Source organism: Vipera berus (assembly GCF_964194415.1).
Source record: "Vipera berus genome assembly, chromosome: 3".
Taxonomy (NCBI): Eukaryota; Metazoa; Chordata; class Lepidosauria; order Squamata; family Viperidae; genus Vipera; species Vipera berus.
In genome coordinates this window covers 7,175,779-7,190,171 of record NC_138204.1, presented here as the reverse complement: position 1 = coordinate 7,190,171, position 14,393 = coordinate 7,175,779, and the positions used below count along the sequence as shown (strand labels likewise).

The window sequence follows — 14,393 nt, the reverse complement described above, 5'->3', positions numbered from 1 at the left end:
ATTGCAATGTTTGGTTGTGTGTTTGTTTTAGACAAGAACTCTGAAAACTGGATTCTACCAGATGGTTCATTTTACAAAAGCAAGTATGTTCCTTCACACCTGTGAAAGGAAACAAAATTTCCACTCTATGTATTTTCAACCCATGCATGATTATTACAGCAATGTAACAAAGTATACAAGAGCAGATCTACGGCTGTTATGGATTTCCCCCTCCTTATCATTCCCAACTCCTCCATCACGGAAGCACTGTACACAGTCCTCGATTTACGACCACAACCGAGTCCAAAATTTCTCTTGCTAAGAGAAAGACAGTTAAGTGGCTTTTGCCCCATTTTACGACCTTTCTTGTCACGGTTTTTAAGCGAATCACTGCAGCTGTTAAGCAAGTAACAGGATTGTTAAGCGAATCTGGCTTCCCCATTGAATTTGCTTGTCAGAAGGTCGCAGAAAGGGATCACGTGACCCAGAGACATTGCAACGGTCATAAACGTGAGTCGGTTGCCAAGCGTCTGAATTTTGAGCATGTTGGCTTGTCTTGTCAAAAAGCACCATAGCAAAAGGTGATCACATGACCGTCCTAAGTACAAGTCACTTGCCAAGTATCCAAATTTTGATCCCGTGACCACGGCGATGCCGCAAGGGTCATAAGTGTGAAAAACGGTCATAAGCCACTTTCTTCAGTGCCGTTGTAACTTCATATGGTCACTAAATGAGCTGTTGTAAGTCAAGGACTACCCGCATTGTTGTGCAATGAAAAGCAACTGGCATGCAAGCAGCTGACCGTCTTTTTTTTCCCTCAGACTGAAGAATTGCAGCTTAAACTGCAAAGCTTTTAAAACATTTTCCACTGAAATACTTTAAAAGCTTTGCAGTCGAATCACTCTGCCGAATGCCTGAGTTTAGTTTTTATTTTATTTTATTTTATTTTATTTTATTTTACGGTATTTTATTTTATTTTATTTTATTTTATTTTATTTTATTTCTCTTTCTTCAGGAATAACAACTTCTTTGGAATTAGTTAATAAAACATTTCTCTGGAGCCCTCTTTGCAAACTGGCAGATATCCAGCACGTAACAGCCCCAAATGGATGTTCTTGACATCACTGCCAACAGAAGACCACAAATTTGATATGAAAACAGAGGGTACCCAGATCAGCATATTTTGTTAAGGTTGTTTAGGAAGGAAAGAGGGAAGGGAGGGAGGGAGGGAGGGAGGGAGGGAGAGAAGGAAGGAAGGAAGGAAGGAAGGAAGGAAGGAAGGAAGGAAGGAAGGAAGGAAGGAAGGAAGGAAGGAAGGAAGGAAGGAGGGAGGGAGGGAGGGCAGGGGAGAGGAGGGGAGGGGAGGGGAGGGGAGGAGGAAGGAAGGAAGACTAAATGATTTTTCTATGATATTCAGTTTGAACAAGAAACTGTAATTTAAGTAAGAATCTGTAAAACTAACTCATGGGATCCAAGGAATCCTCAAGATACAATATTTTCCATTCATAGCTACTATTTCAAATTCCTAGTAAAAACTTACTTACTCATGCACATTTCCATGGGCACACTTGTACGCAGAAGCGCAAACAGACACCCTGGCTGAGGAATTCTGGGAGTTGAAGTCCACAAGTCATAAAAAGGCCAAGTTGGAAGACCCTCCCTCTAAAGGTTTAGCATTTCCTGAACATTCTAATACAAGAGCGAGTTGGATCTACTGTTGGAGGCACCAGGCCAGAAACCAGGAGACTGTGAGTTCTAGTCCTGCTTTAGGCATGAAAGCCGGTTGAGTGACTTTGGGCCAATCATCAGGAGGCTCTGAGTCCTAGTTCCACCCTAGGGCCAGTCCCCACTCAATGCCCAACCCACCTCATAGGGTTGTTGTAGGGAAAAATAGGAAGGATGGATTCTTTGGTATGTTCGCCACATCGAGTTACTTGTAGAAATAACAAAGGTAAAGATTTAAATAAATATAAATAAAGATGAAAGATAAAGAGCACCAGCAAGCAAGTCGAGCATAGTTGGGTAATGAAACGTCTGCAAGAAAACAACCAAGCTCAGAGAGCACCAAGGACCCAACAGTCCTCCTCCTCCTCCCTCTCCTCTAGCACTCAAGATGTTACCTACTTCGGTAATGAAACGTCTGCAAGAAAACAACCAAGCTCAGAGAGCACCAAGGACCCCACAGTCGTAGTCCTCCTCCTCCTCCTCCTCCTCCTCCTCCTCCTCCTCCTCCTCCTCCTCCTCCTCCTCCTCCTCCTCCTCCTCTCCCCCGTCTCCTCTAGCACTGAAGATGTTACCTACTTGGGTAGTGAAACGTCTACAAGAAAACCATCAAGCTCAGAGAGCACCAAGGACCCCACAGTTCAACCCTGAGCTACAGAAATTTTCTCCCAAAGATTTAAGGTAGTGTTTTGTCCATGAACACAGGCCTTGTGTTTGACCACTCTTTCTACTTAAAGCCACATAAGTCAGCCCTACATTACCTGGTAGGGACTTTAAGCAGATTTCCAGAAATTACTCACACTGTGGCAATCTGGCCCTGTGACCAGAAATATACCGAATTCCACAAGCAATGGGCTCCAATTTAGGTTTGCATAAATTCAATCCTTAACTTAAGCTCGTTGCTTGATTATCATTTTACTGTAAAGTATGGAGATCCAATGTTGGAGAAGACTTGTGGATGGGGAATTGCTGGCTGGCTGGCTGGGGAATTCTGGGAGCTGAAGTTCACAAGTCTTAAAGTTGCCTGGGTGGGACATCCCCTCTGTAAAACATTATTCTCAGATTTCTTTATTAAGTGTTAGGAAAGTGGCTTTTTTATTTTTATTTTTATTTTTTTACTTTTCCCTTCCCTCCTTCTGCTTTATTTCTTCCCTATCTTGGTTGCCCTCAACTACGGACCAAGCAGTAATGGAGGGTTTGTGCATCCTTGGGAGCAAGCAAGGTTTCCTAGAACCAGGATTGAAATAGTGTAGTTCCCCCCTCTGAAGTTTGAACATGTAGCTACCTGCTAAATGGCCCTTCTACCTGCATGTGGAGGGAGGGGGGGAGAGGAAAAGAATAGTGGGGGATACCAACTGTGAAGGGGAGCGTTTCTCCTTTGGCTCCTGAAGCACAGACCTAAGGGGAGGAAGGGGCTGGAACGGGGTGACTAGGGAAAAAGAGATGGATGGGGAAGCTGGCAAGGATGGCAGAGCAGCAGAAGAGGCAAAGCGGGATGAGGGATGTTTGCAATAAAGGGGAATCCCCAGGGCCGCTCTTGATAGAGGGATGGAGATAGAGAGGCCAGGAGGGATGGAAAAGGCTGGAATTCAGGGAGGGAGGGAGGGAGGGAAGGAGGGAGGGAGGAGAGAAACCTGAGAGGAAGGAAGGGATGGAAGAAGGAGAGGAGAGAGATGGGAAGAAGGAGAGGGATGGGATGGTGGAAGTGGGGAAGGAAGGAAGGAGGGAGGGAAGGAGGAAGGAGGGAAGGAGGATGTGGGAAGGAAGGAAGGAAGGAGGATGTGGGAAGGAAGGAAGATGTGGGAAGGGAAGGGGAAAGAAGGAAGGAAGGAAGGAAGGAAGGAAGGAAGGAAGGAAGGAAGGAAGGAAGGAGGAAGGAAGGAAGGAGGATGTGGGAAGGAAGGAAGGAAGATGTGGGAAGGGAAGGGAAGGGAAGGGAAGGGAAGGGAAGGGAAGGAAGGAAGGAAGGAAGGAAGGAAGGAAGGAAGGAAGGAAGGAAGGAAGGAAGGAAGGAAGGAAGGAAGGAAGGAAGGAAGGAAGGAAGATGTGGGAAGGTAAAGAAGGAAGGAAGGAAGGAGGATGTGGGAAGGAAGGAAGGAGGGAGGATGTGGGAAGGAAGGAAGGAAGATGTGGGAAGGGAAGGGAAGGGAAAGAAGGAAGGAAGAAGAAAGGAAGGAAGGAAGGAAGGAAGATGTGGGAAGGTAAAGAAGGAAGGAAGGAAGGAGGATGTAGGAAGGAAGGAAGGAAGGAAGGAAGGAAGGAAGGAAGGAAGGAAGGAAGGAAGGAAGGAAGGAAGGAAGGAAGGAAGGAAGGAAGGAAGGAAAGATTCTCTGGCGAGCGGGGAGGCTGCGGATAGCCGGCCGGGGCTGGGCTGGGCTGGGGCCGGGCGCGCCGCAGCCTCCCCGCTCGCCCGCTGGCCGGCCGGGGCTGCCTTTACTCACACGTAAGCGTGGTAGATGAACGCCCAGCCGCGGGGCCTCTCCAGCACGTTGTAGAGGAAATTCTGGAGCTTGCGGTAGAAGGCGTTCCTCTTGGGCGGCTTCCCGCTGACGGCCGAGCGGGGCTTGCTGAGGATCGAGCCGCGTTTGCCGCCGCCGCCGCCGCCGCCGCCGCCGCCGCCCTCGCCCTCGGAGCCGGCGATCAGCAGGGCCCCGTCGCGGGAGGACTCGGGGGCGCCGGGGTCCAGCCCCACGAAGCCCACCTTCTTCTCGCCCGAGCTGCCCGGATACACGCCCCCGTTGCGCGACTTCTGCACCATCCTGCAGCTGCGGCGGCGGCGGCGAGGCTGATGGCGGGCTCAGAGCGGGCGCGAGCCGGGCAGCCGCGCAGGGCAGAGCCGCTGCTGCCCGGGGCCGGAGCGGGGCAGCTGCATGGCAGCGGCTGTGACGGGCGGGACTGCGGCGGCCGCGGCGGCTGACTCGCTTCTGGCCAAAGCAGCGGCGGCGGCGGCGGCGGCGCGGAGGAGGCGAGGATCGGCGCCCGCAATCTGCCCGGCCTCCCCTCCGCCTGCTTTGCGCAGCTCCTCCCGGACCCCCCGCGCCCGCCGTTAACTCTTCCCGCGCCGCTCGCTGAAGGTGTGGGGGGGCGGGGGGGCGACGCTTGATCGGAGGAGGAGGAAGAGAAGGAGGAAGAGGAGCACCCCTGGGGCTGCAGGTGACCTGCCCCACTCACGGACACACGCACGCACGCTACTCGCGGGAAAAAAGAACCCCGGATCCAATCTTCGTGCTTCTTTGGGGCGGCAGTCCAGTTCAAATATATTGGCAGATAAGATTTGCGCAAGATTGCAGAGTTGAGATTAACATCCACGGAGGGAAGGAAGGATGGATGGACGGATGGATGGATGGAGAGGGGGAGATGGGTGGGTGGGTGGGTGGGTGATGGATGGATGGATGGATGGATACAAAAGGGGAGATGGATGGATGGATGGATGCCTCGATCGATCGATGGATGGATGGATGGGCGGACGGATGACAGAGAAGGAAAGAGACAAGACACAAACAGATAAAAGGCAATTATGGATCTTGTATATACACATACACATACACATACACATACACATACACATACACATACATACATACATACATACATACATACATATACACACACACATTATATATATAGACTAAATAGTTAACAAGCATTTAACATATATATATATATATATATATATATATATATATATATATATATATATATATATATATATATATATATATATATATATATATATATATATATATATATATATATATATATATATATATATATATATATATATATATAATGTTAAATGCTTGTTAACTATTTAGTCTATTTAATCTAAAAAATTTACACACACACACACACACATATATATATATATAAAGCCTAAATCTGGTTCATGTAAACCCCACTTGGGATTTTTGTATGTGTTTAGTGTGTGTTGCGAACCCCACTTCTCTGGTTAAGGGGCGGGGGGGCTGGGGAGGATGTCTCATGCGATAAGTGAGTCCAAAGCAAGGGTTAATTCGGTAACTACGTGACGCGCGAGTCTCCGAAAAGCGAAGGTGCGGCGGGGTTGCAGACCGTCTGCCAATGGGAAGCTTCCGCTGAAGCCACAGAATGAAAGGGAGGGGGCGGCAGAAGCAGGTTCCCCACGAATCACAAGCAGGAGGGCTAACAAGAGAATCTCACAACCACACGTGCGTCGCGGAAGCAGGAGGCGGTCACCGGTTGGCTCCGGAGAGGATTTGCCCACTGGCAGAAATTTGGGGGGAGGGGGGGTGTCTCACTTGCGTGGGGGTTTCCGAAACCTGTTTCCAGGTGGGCGGGACTTCAAATCCCAGAAATCCACAGCCGGCAGGCCCTCTGCTGAGAATCCTGGGAGTAGGAGTCCACTTACCTGGAAATGCCGGAGCTGGGGAAACGCTACCCAATCGAAACCCAGCCAAGCAATTACGGTTGAAACACTTCCTGCCTCGGATGGGGAAAAGAAAGAGGAAGCAGAGGTTGTTAAGAGGAAGGCTTGGGGAAGTCGTGAGTCCAAAGCAAGGGTTAAACTAGAAGAATTTTATGCCAAGACTTGGGTTGCTTTTGTAGGACAGACACATACATACACCCAGGTGCATAAATTGGTCGGTGTATCTGTCTGTCTGCCTATCATCTATCTATCTATCTGTCTGTCTGTCTACCTATCTATCTGTCTATCCAGAGATAGGTGGATAGAGATAGGGAGAGGGGGGAGAGACAATGATAGATAGATAGATAGATAGATAGATAGATAGATAGATAGATAGATAGATAGATAGATAGATAGATAGATAGATAGATAGATAGATAGATAGATAGATAGATGATAGATAGATAGATAGATAGACAGACAGACAGACAGACACCGATAGATAGATAGATAGATAGATAGATAGATAGATAGATAGATAGATAGATAGATAGATACAGACAGACAGACAGACAGACAGACAGACAGACAGACAGACACCGATAGATAGATAGATAGATAGATAGATAGATAGATAGATAGATAGATAGATAGATAGATAGATAGATGATAGATAGATAGATAGATAGATAGATAGATAGATAGACAGACAGACACCGATAGATAGAGAGATGGATGATAGATAGATAGATAGATAGATAGATAGATAGATAGATAGATAGATAGATAGATAGATAGATAGATAGATAGATAGATAGATAGATAGATAGATAGATAGATAGATAGATAGATAGGCAGGCAGACAGACAGACAGACAGACAGACAGACAGACAGACAGACAGACACCGATGGATGATAGATAGATAGATAGATAGATAGATAGATAGATAGATAGATAGATAGACAGACAGACAGACAGACAGACACGGATAGAGAGATGGATGATAGATAGATAGATAGATAGATAGATAGATAGATAGATAGATAGATAGATAGATAGACAGACAGACAGACAGACAGACAGACAGACACCGATAGATGGATGATAGATAGATAGATAGATGATAGATAGATAGATAGATAGATAGATAGATAGATAGATAGATAGATAGATAGATAGATGATAGATAGATAGATAGATAGATAGATAGATAGATAGATAGATAGGTAGATAGATAGACAGACACCGATGGATGATAGATAGATAGATAGACAGACAGACAGACAGACACCGGTAGAAAGGAAAGAAAGAAAGAAAGAAAGAAAGAAAGAAAGAAAGAAAGAAAGAAAGAAAGAAAGAAAGAAAGAAAGAAAGAAAGAAAAGGATGGATGAACGGATGGACACAAACAACTGGGTTGATACAGGTAAAGGGGCCATAGAATGAAGCAGTTAGTAGCATTCGAAGCTGCTGCTTGCTGCATAGGGCTGCATTTGGGAGATATTTTTCTGGACCTTTTTCCTGTGCGGCTTCTGCCGCATGAGGTCCATTCTGCAACTTCCACCCCCAGCGCTGTCTGCCGGTCCTTGTCTGCTGCCATGATGTCTGGTTGATTGGCTCGCACTGTACCTCCCTGTCTCTCTGGATCTGGAAGTGCCACCAGATTTCAGCCCTGTGATTCTCCACGACCTTCTGCAAAATCTGACTTCTGGAACTTGGGTGGGTCTGGCTGGGCATTTTATGGCTTGCGGGCCACATTCCTGCCTAGCTGATGGCGTCAGTCTCAGTGGCCGCCGGGCATAGGCAGGGGGCGGGGCATAGGCAGGGGCAGGGCATAGGCAGGGGGCGGGGCATAGGTGGAACAGCAGCAACCCTTCACAACAGCCCAAGTTTTTCAGGTGATCAGTTGGAAGGCTTTATAATACCTTAGTAACACCACACCTGGAATACAGGTGGTCCTCCAGTTACAACCTCAACTGAGCCCCATGTTTTTGTTGCTAAGCAAGACATTTCTTAAGTGAATTTTGCCCCGTTTTACGACCACACTTTCTACAGTCGTTAAGTGAATCACTGCAGTTATTAAACCAGTAATATGATTATGAAGTGAATCTGGCTTCCCCATTGACTCTGGTTGTCAGAAGGTCGCAAAAGGGGATCACATGAACCCGGGACCCTGCGACCGTCATAAGTACATGCCATTGGCCAAGCGTCCGAATTTTGATCACGTGATCAGGGGGATGCTGCAAAGGCCCTAAGTGTGAAAAATGACGATCATGTCATGTTTTGAGTTCTGTTGTCACTGAACGAACCGTTGTGAGTGGGAGACTACCTGCACTGCATCCAGATTTGGTCACCACGTTACAAAAAAAGATGTTGAGACTTTGGAAAAAATGCAGAGAAGAGCAACTAAGGTGATTAAAGGCTTGGAGACAAAAGCATATGAAGAACGGCTGCAGGATTTGGGTTTGGCTAGTCTAATGAAGAGAAGGACGAGGGGGGACATGATAGCAGTCTTCCAGTATTTGAGGGGCTGCCACAAAGAAGAGGGGGTCAACGTATTCTCCACAGCACCTGAAGGCAGGACAAGAAAGAATGGATGGAAATTAATCAAGGAGAGAAGCAAACTGGAATTCAGCAGAAATTTACTAGCAGTGAGAACAATTAACCAGTGGAACAACCTGCCTCCAGACGTTGTGGAGTATTTGGGACAACCATGACCTGGATGACTGAGAATCTCCATAGACATTTATCACTGGAGGTTTTTCAGAAGAGACTGTACAGCCACTTGTCTGATATGGTTTAGGCGCAGGGGTCAGCAACCTGAAACAGTGAAAGAGCCACTCGGAACCGGTTCCCTCACAAAAGGAAAAACTGGGAGCCGCAAAAACTGTGTGCGCATGCGCGTACATGCGCGCATGTGCAGAACAGGGTTTGACTGAAGAGTGGAGCCAAGGCGACATATGCACCTACCCTGCATATTTGAATTGATTGGTTGAACTTTTTTAGTCCCACTTTTTTTTTTTTGGACTGCACATGGCAGAGGACTGGGAGCCGCATGCGGCTCCGGAGCCGCGGGTTGCAGACCTGTGGTTTAGGGTTTTCTGCTTGAGCAGGGGATTGGACTAGAAGACCTCCAAGGTCCCTTCTAGCTCCATTCTATTCTCATCATCATAATCATTTTAGCCATTGTCTACCCACTGCAGGATGAACACCTCTTCTGCATGTTTCCAACCAATACACTTTGCAGATGCTCCTGTACATGGTTGTGTAATTTTATTTCAGATTTTTTTCTTAAAAAAAAGACAAAAACTAAGAAAACGGTTAATTGTTCTAACTGTCAGGAAGTTTCTCCTTAGTTCTAGGTTGCTTCTCTCCTTGACTAGTTTCCATCCGTTGCTTCTTGTCCTGCCTTCTGGTGCTTTGGAGAATAGCTTGACTCCCTCTTCTTTGTGGCAGCCCCTTCTATAGTATAGTATATCTTCTATAGTAACAAATGCAATTATACATGCAATTATAAACTTACCTCCTTTTGTATGGTTACAACATAAATCTTTTATTTCTATCATTGAGCCTGTCTGATCATCAAAAATATAAGTTCATTTTTTGTCAGTTTCATGCAAAAATATCTATAAAGGGTTTCCGCTCAGCAATAAATGGAAGTATTCAGGACTCTGAAAGAACAAAAAAAAATTTTTTATATGTTTTCATCCTTATCTTGAGATTTTCCCTTATTGCATATGTTGATTCTCTTCATTGTCTTGATTTAAAACCAAGCCAGTCCATACAGGATAATCCTGAAAACTGCTTCCTCTGTAGGTTTGAGAAGTATTTGATTTCATAGTTTAATGCATTAGTCATATACAGTATTCATATTTAAATATCTTTTTTTTAAAAAAAAAGATCATTTCTAGCTTTTTTTATGTACCATAAACCAGGAGCATCAAATGGGATTCTAAAAACATGAGTACAGTGTCAATTATAGCACCGAAAACATCAGTATTTGAATTTGGCACTTCTGATAACAGATACACACCTCAAAGGGGGGGGGAACATCCAGGTAAATGCTGATATGCACGCTGCAAGTCCTTCCTAACATTTAATTTAGCTGCTATTGAACATTTTTATTTTATTTATCTTGCCTTTATTATTTTCATGAATAACTCAAGCAGTGGGCATATCTAATGCTCCTTCCTCCACCTCTTTTTCCCGCAACACCAGCCCTGTGAGGTGGGTTGGACTGAGAGTGAATGACTGGCCCAAAGTCACCCAGGTGGCTTTCCTGCCTAAAGTGAAACTAGAATTCACAGTCTCCCGGTGATTGGCAAAAGTCCCCAGGTCGGGGTTCAGGCCTAAGGACCAAGAGTCAGTGGCGCCTTAAGTGCAATCCCAAAACATCTGGAGCACCACTTGAACAGCACTGGCATTGACAAACTCCCCATCTGTCAATTGCAAAAGGCAGCTTTATTTGGAACAGCTTCCATCCTGCAAGGATATCATTAACACCCTCAAGCAACTACTGGATAAAAATGTCAAGCCCAGTCTAAACATCTGGTTGACTGTGTGACCCACCACAATAATGATGTTACCTAGTTGGGTCATGAAACATCCACAAGCAAACCACCATGCTCAGAGAGCACCAAGGACTGTATGGTCCTCCTCCTCTGTGCAAATCCCACTCCTTACTAACACTGGTGGTGTTACCCAGTTTGGTCATGAAACATCTCCAAGAAAACCATCAAACTCAGAGAGCACCAAGGACCTCCTTCCTCCTCCTCCTCCTCCTTTCTAGCATTGATGATGTTACCTACTTGGGTAATGAAATGTCTGCAAGAAAACCACCCAGCTCAGAGAGCACCAAGGACCCCACCCTTTCCTCCTCTCTGCAAACCCCACTCCCTTCTGGTACTGATTGCAGTGTATGCCTCCCAGCGTACACAAAGGACAGCACAGCAGGAGGCTGATGGTGCAGATCAGCAGAGGGGTTGGACAGCTCCGGGCGATAACTGCTCACTCAGGATAAGCCTAATGAGTTAAGCTGTTGACAGCCCCAGGCATGGTCAGCCTGGTGGGAAGCCAGGATCTACACCCATTGTCACCTGCACTGGCAGGAAGCCCAGGTTTGAACTGATTGGATGCCATCCACCTGGGCAGGTACAAATAGACGCCAGGCTTCCCTGTTTCCCCAGTTCGTTCTGTTCAGAATAAACTCATCTTTACCCCAGCTCTGTGTCCGTCTCTATGTGAAGCACGCGACCTTACACTGATGATGTTACATGTGCAAGAAAACAACCAAGCTCAAAGAGCACCAAGGACCCCACAATTCTCCTCCTCCTCCTCCTCTCCCCCCCTCCTCCTCCTCCTCTTTGCAAACCACACTCCTTTCTAACACTGGTGATGTTACCTAGTTTGGTCATGAAACATCTGCAAGAAAACCACCCAGCTCAGAGAGCACCAAGGACCCCACAATCCTCCTCCTCCTTCCTCCTCCTCCTCCTCCCATTCTGATTTCTTCACTCTGCAAACCCCACTCCCTTCTAGCACTGATGATGTTACCTAGTTTGGTCATGAAACATCTGCAAGAAAACCACCCAGCTCAGAGAGCACCAAGGACGGCACAGTTCATCCCTGAGCTATCGACATTTCTCTTCTAGCAAGGCACAGAAAAATATTTAAGCGATTTTGCTCCGGTTGTCCAGCATGGGGGAAAACAAACCATTTTGCGCATCACACCAGGGAAATGTACAGCACAGCACAGCATAGCGGATTGAAGCTATGCTTTGCAATGGCCCAGACAGAGCGCTGGGAATTGCTAGGAAGTACCGGTGAAAGATGCCAGGAAACCTTCTCGGTTGCCAAATGGGCAAATAAAAAGGCCTCTCTTGTCTTCCCACCAGGAGGGATTTGGCCAGCAAGGAAGGTGCAGAGTGAAGCAGCAATTTATGCTTTTAAGTGCAGTTCACGGCAACTCGTTTCCCTCCTCAATCAGAGCTGTAGGAACAAGGCTAAAAGGGAGAAGCGCCTTTCTCTTTTTCCTAATTAACACACACACACACACACACACACACACACACACACACACACACACACAAACACACCTGGGTGGTTTGAGCCAATGAGGCACCCAGATTTTCTGTTTTAAATAGTTTTAAAGCAAGAAAGAATATATACAGGTAGTCCTTGACTTACAACCACATTTGGAACCAGAATTTCCTTTGCTAAGCAAGGCAGCTGCTTTGCGTCCCGCCCAATGTTATGACCTTTTTTTTCTTTTTGCTGTGGCTGTTAAGCAAATCACTGCACTCGTTAAGTGAACCACCTAGTCATTAAGCGAATCCGGCTTCCCACATCAGTTTTGCTTGTTGGAAACCGGCTGGGAAAGTGGCAGAATGACAGTCCCATAATCCCAGAATGCTGCAATCATAATAAATAAATAAACAAACAAACAACAACAACAATAATAATAATAATAATAATACCTGGTTGATACCTAGGATGCTGGCAGCAACCCGTGTCAACCATTAGTGCCGGTCAATTTGAGTGTTCGGTTGACTGAGTTTCATGTTTAATGAATAAAAGTTACATAATAATAATAAAGTTGGAAGGGACCTTGGAGGTCATCTAGTCCAACACCCTGCTCAGGCAGGAAACCCTATATCATTTCAGACAAATGGTTGTCCAATCTCTTTTTACAAATTTCCAGTGTTGGAGCATTCACAAGTTCTGGACGCAGGTTGCTTCTCTCTTTGATTAGTTTCCATCCGTTGCTTCTTGTCCTGCCTTCAGGCACTTTGAAAAATAGCTTGACTCCCTCTTCTTTGGGGCAGCCCCTGAGATATTGGAAGGCTGCTATCATGTCCCCCCTCGCCCTTCTCTTCATTAAACTAGACATACCCAATTCCAGCAACCGTTCCTGATATGTTTTAGCCTCCAGTCCCCTGATCTTCTTTGTTGCACTTCTCTGTCCTCTTTCTAGAGTCTCGACATCTTTTTTACATCGTGGTGACCAAAACTGGATGCAGTATTCCAGGTGTGGCCTTACCAAAGCATTGTAAAGTGGTATTAGTACTTCACTTGATCTTGATTCTATCCCTCTCTTAACGCAGCCTACCACTGTGTTGGCTTTTTTGGCAGCTGCAGCACACTGCTGGCTCATATTGAAGTGATTGTCTACTAGGACTCCGAGATCCCTCTCACAGTTACTGCCATACTACCATATGCCAATGCCAAGCAATCAAATTTGAAACTTGTAATTGTGTGTGTGTGTGTGTGTGTGTCTGTGTGTGCTGTAGTGGTCGTAAGTGTGAGGATCGATCATAAGTCACCTTTTTTCATGCTGTTATTAACTTTGAATGGTCACTAAAGAGGTGTTGTAAGTTGACTCGACTTACGACTACAACTGAGCCCAAAATTTCTGTCGTTAAGTGAGAAGTTTGTTAAGTGACTTTTGCCCCATTTTACAACCTTTCTAGCCCTAAGGTGTTAAGTGAATCATTACAGTTGATAAGTTGGTAACCCAGCTGTTAACTGAATCTGGCTTCCCCCCATTGACTTTGCTTATCAGAAGGACATAAAAGGGGATCACATGACCTCAGGGGACACTGCGACGGTCGTAAGTATGAACCAGTTAACAAGCATCTGAATGTGGATCACATGATCGCGGGGAGACTAGAAAGGCTGCGACTGTGAAAAACGGTCATCCGTCCCTTTTTTTTTAGTGCCGTTGTAACTTTGAACCGTCACTAAATGAACTGTTGTAAGTCGAGGACTACCTGTACATGGATACTGAGCTTAGGAGTAACAGAGCATGGAACTGAGGCAGAAAATGCGAGTGATCCAAAGTAGAAACGAAATCTCAGAGAAAAATCGCATTGTATTATTTATTTATTTATCTATCACCGCAGACGGGGACTTGCAGCCAAGAAATTAAAAGACGCTTGCTCCTGGGGAGGAAAGCCATGGCAAATCTAGACAGCACACTAAAAAGCAGAGACATCACCCTGTCAACAAAAGTGCGTATAGTCAAGGCTATGGTCTTCCCAGTTGCAATGTATGGCAGTGAAAGTTGGACCATAAGAAAGGCTGAGCGCCAAAGAATTGAGGCCTTTGAACTATGGTGCTGGAGAAGACTCCTGCGAGTCCCCTGGACTGCAAGGCGATCAAACCGGTCAGTCCTAGAGGAGATCAACCCCGACTGCTCTTTAGAAGGCCAGATCCTGAAGGTGAAACTCAAATACTTTGGCCACCTAATGAGAAGGAAGGACTCACTGGAGAAGAGCCTAACGCTGGGAAAGGTGGAGGGCAAGAGAAGA

The 14,393-nt window shown here is 46.1% G+C and overlaps 1 protein-coding gene across 3 annotated transcripts in view; it reads right to left on the bottom strand.

Annotated features, from left to right (window-relative positions):
* KCNQ2 (potassium voltage-gated channel subfamily Q member 2) overlaps positions 1–4,459 on the bottom strand; it is a gene marked incomplete at both ends in the record, with an annotated part of 120,649 nt that extends 116,190 nt beyond the window's left edge. For all 3 annotated transcript variants that reach the window (XM_081323740.1, XM_081323741.1, XM_081323739.1), the window contains one exon: positions 4,143–4,459. In XM_081323740.1, the coding sequence (XP_081179866.1) occupies positions 4,143–4,459 (317 nt within the window). The remainder of the gene's footprint in view (positions 1–4,142) is intronic.
* Positions 4,460–14,393: the final 9,934 nt, after the last annotated feature.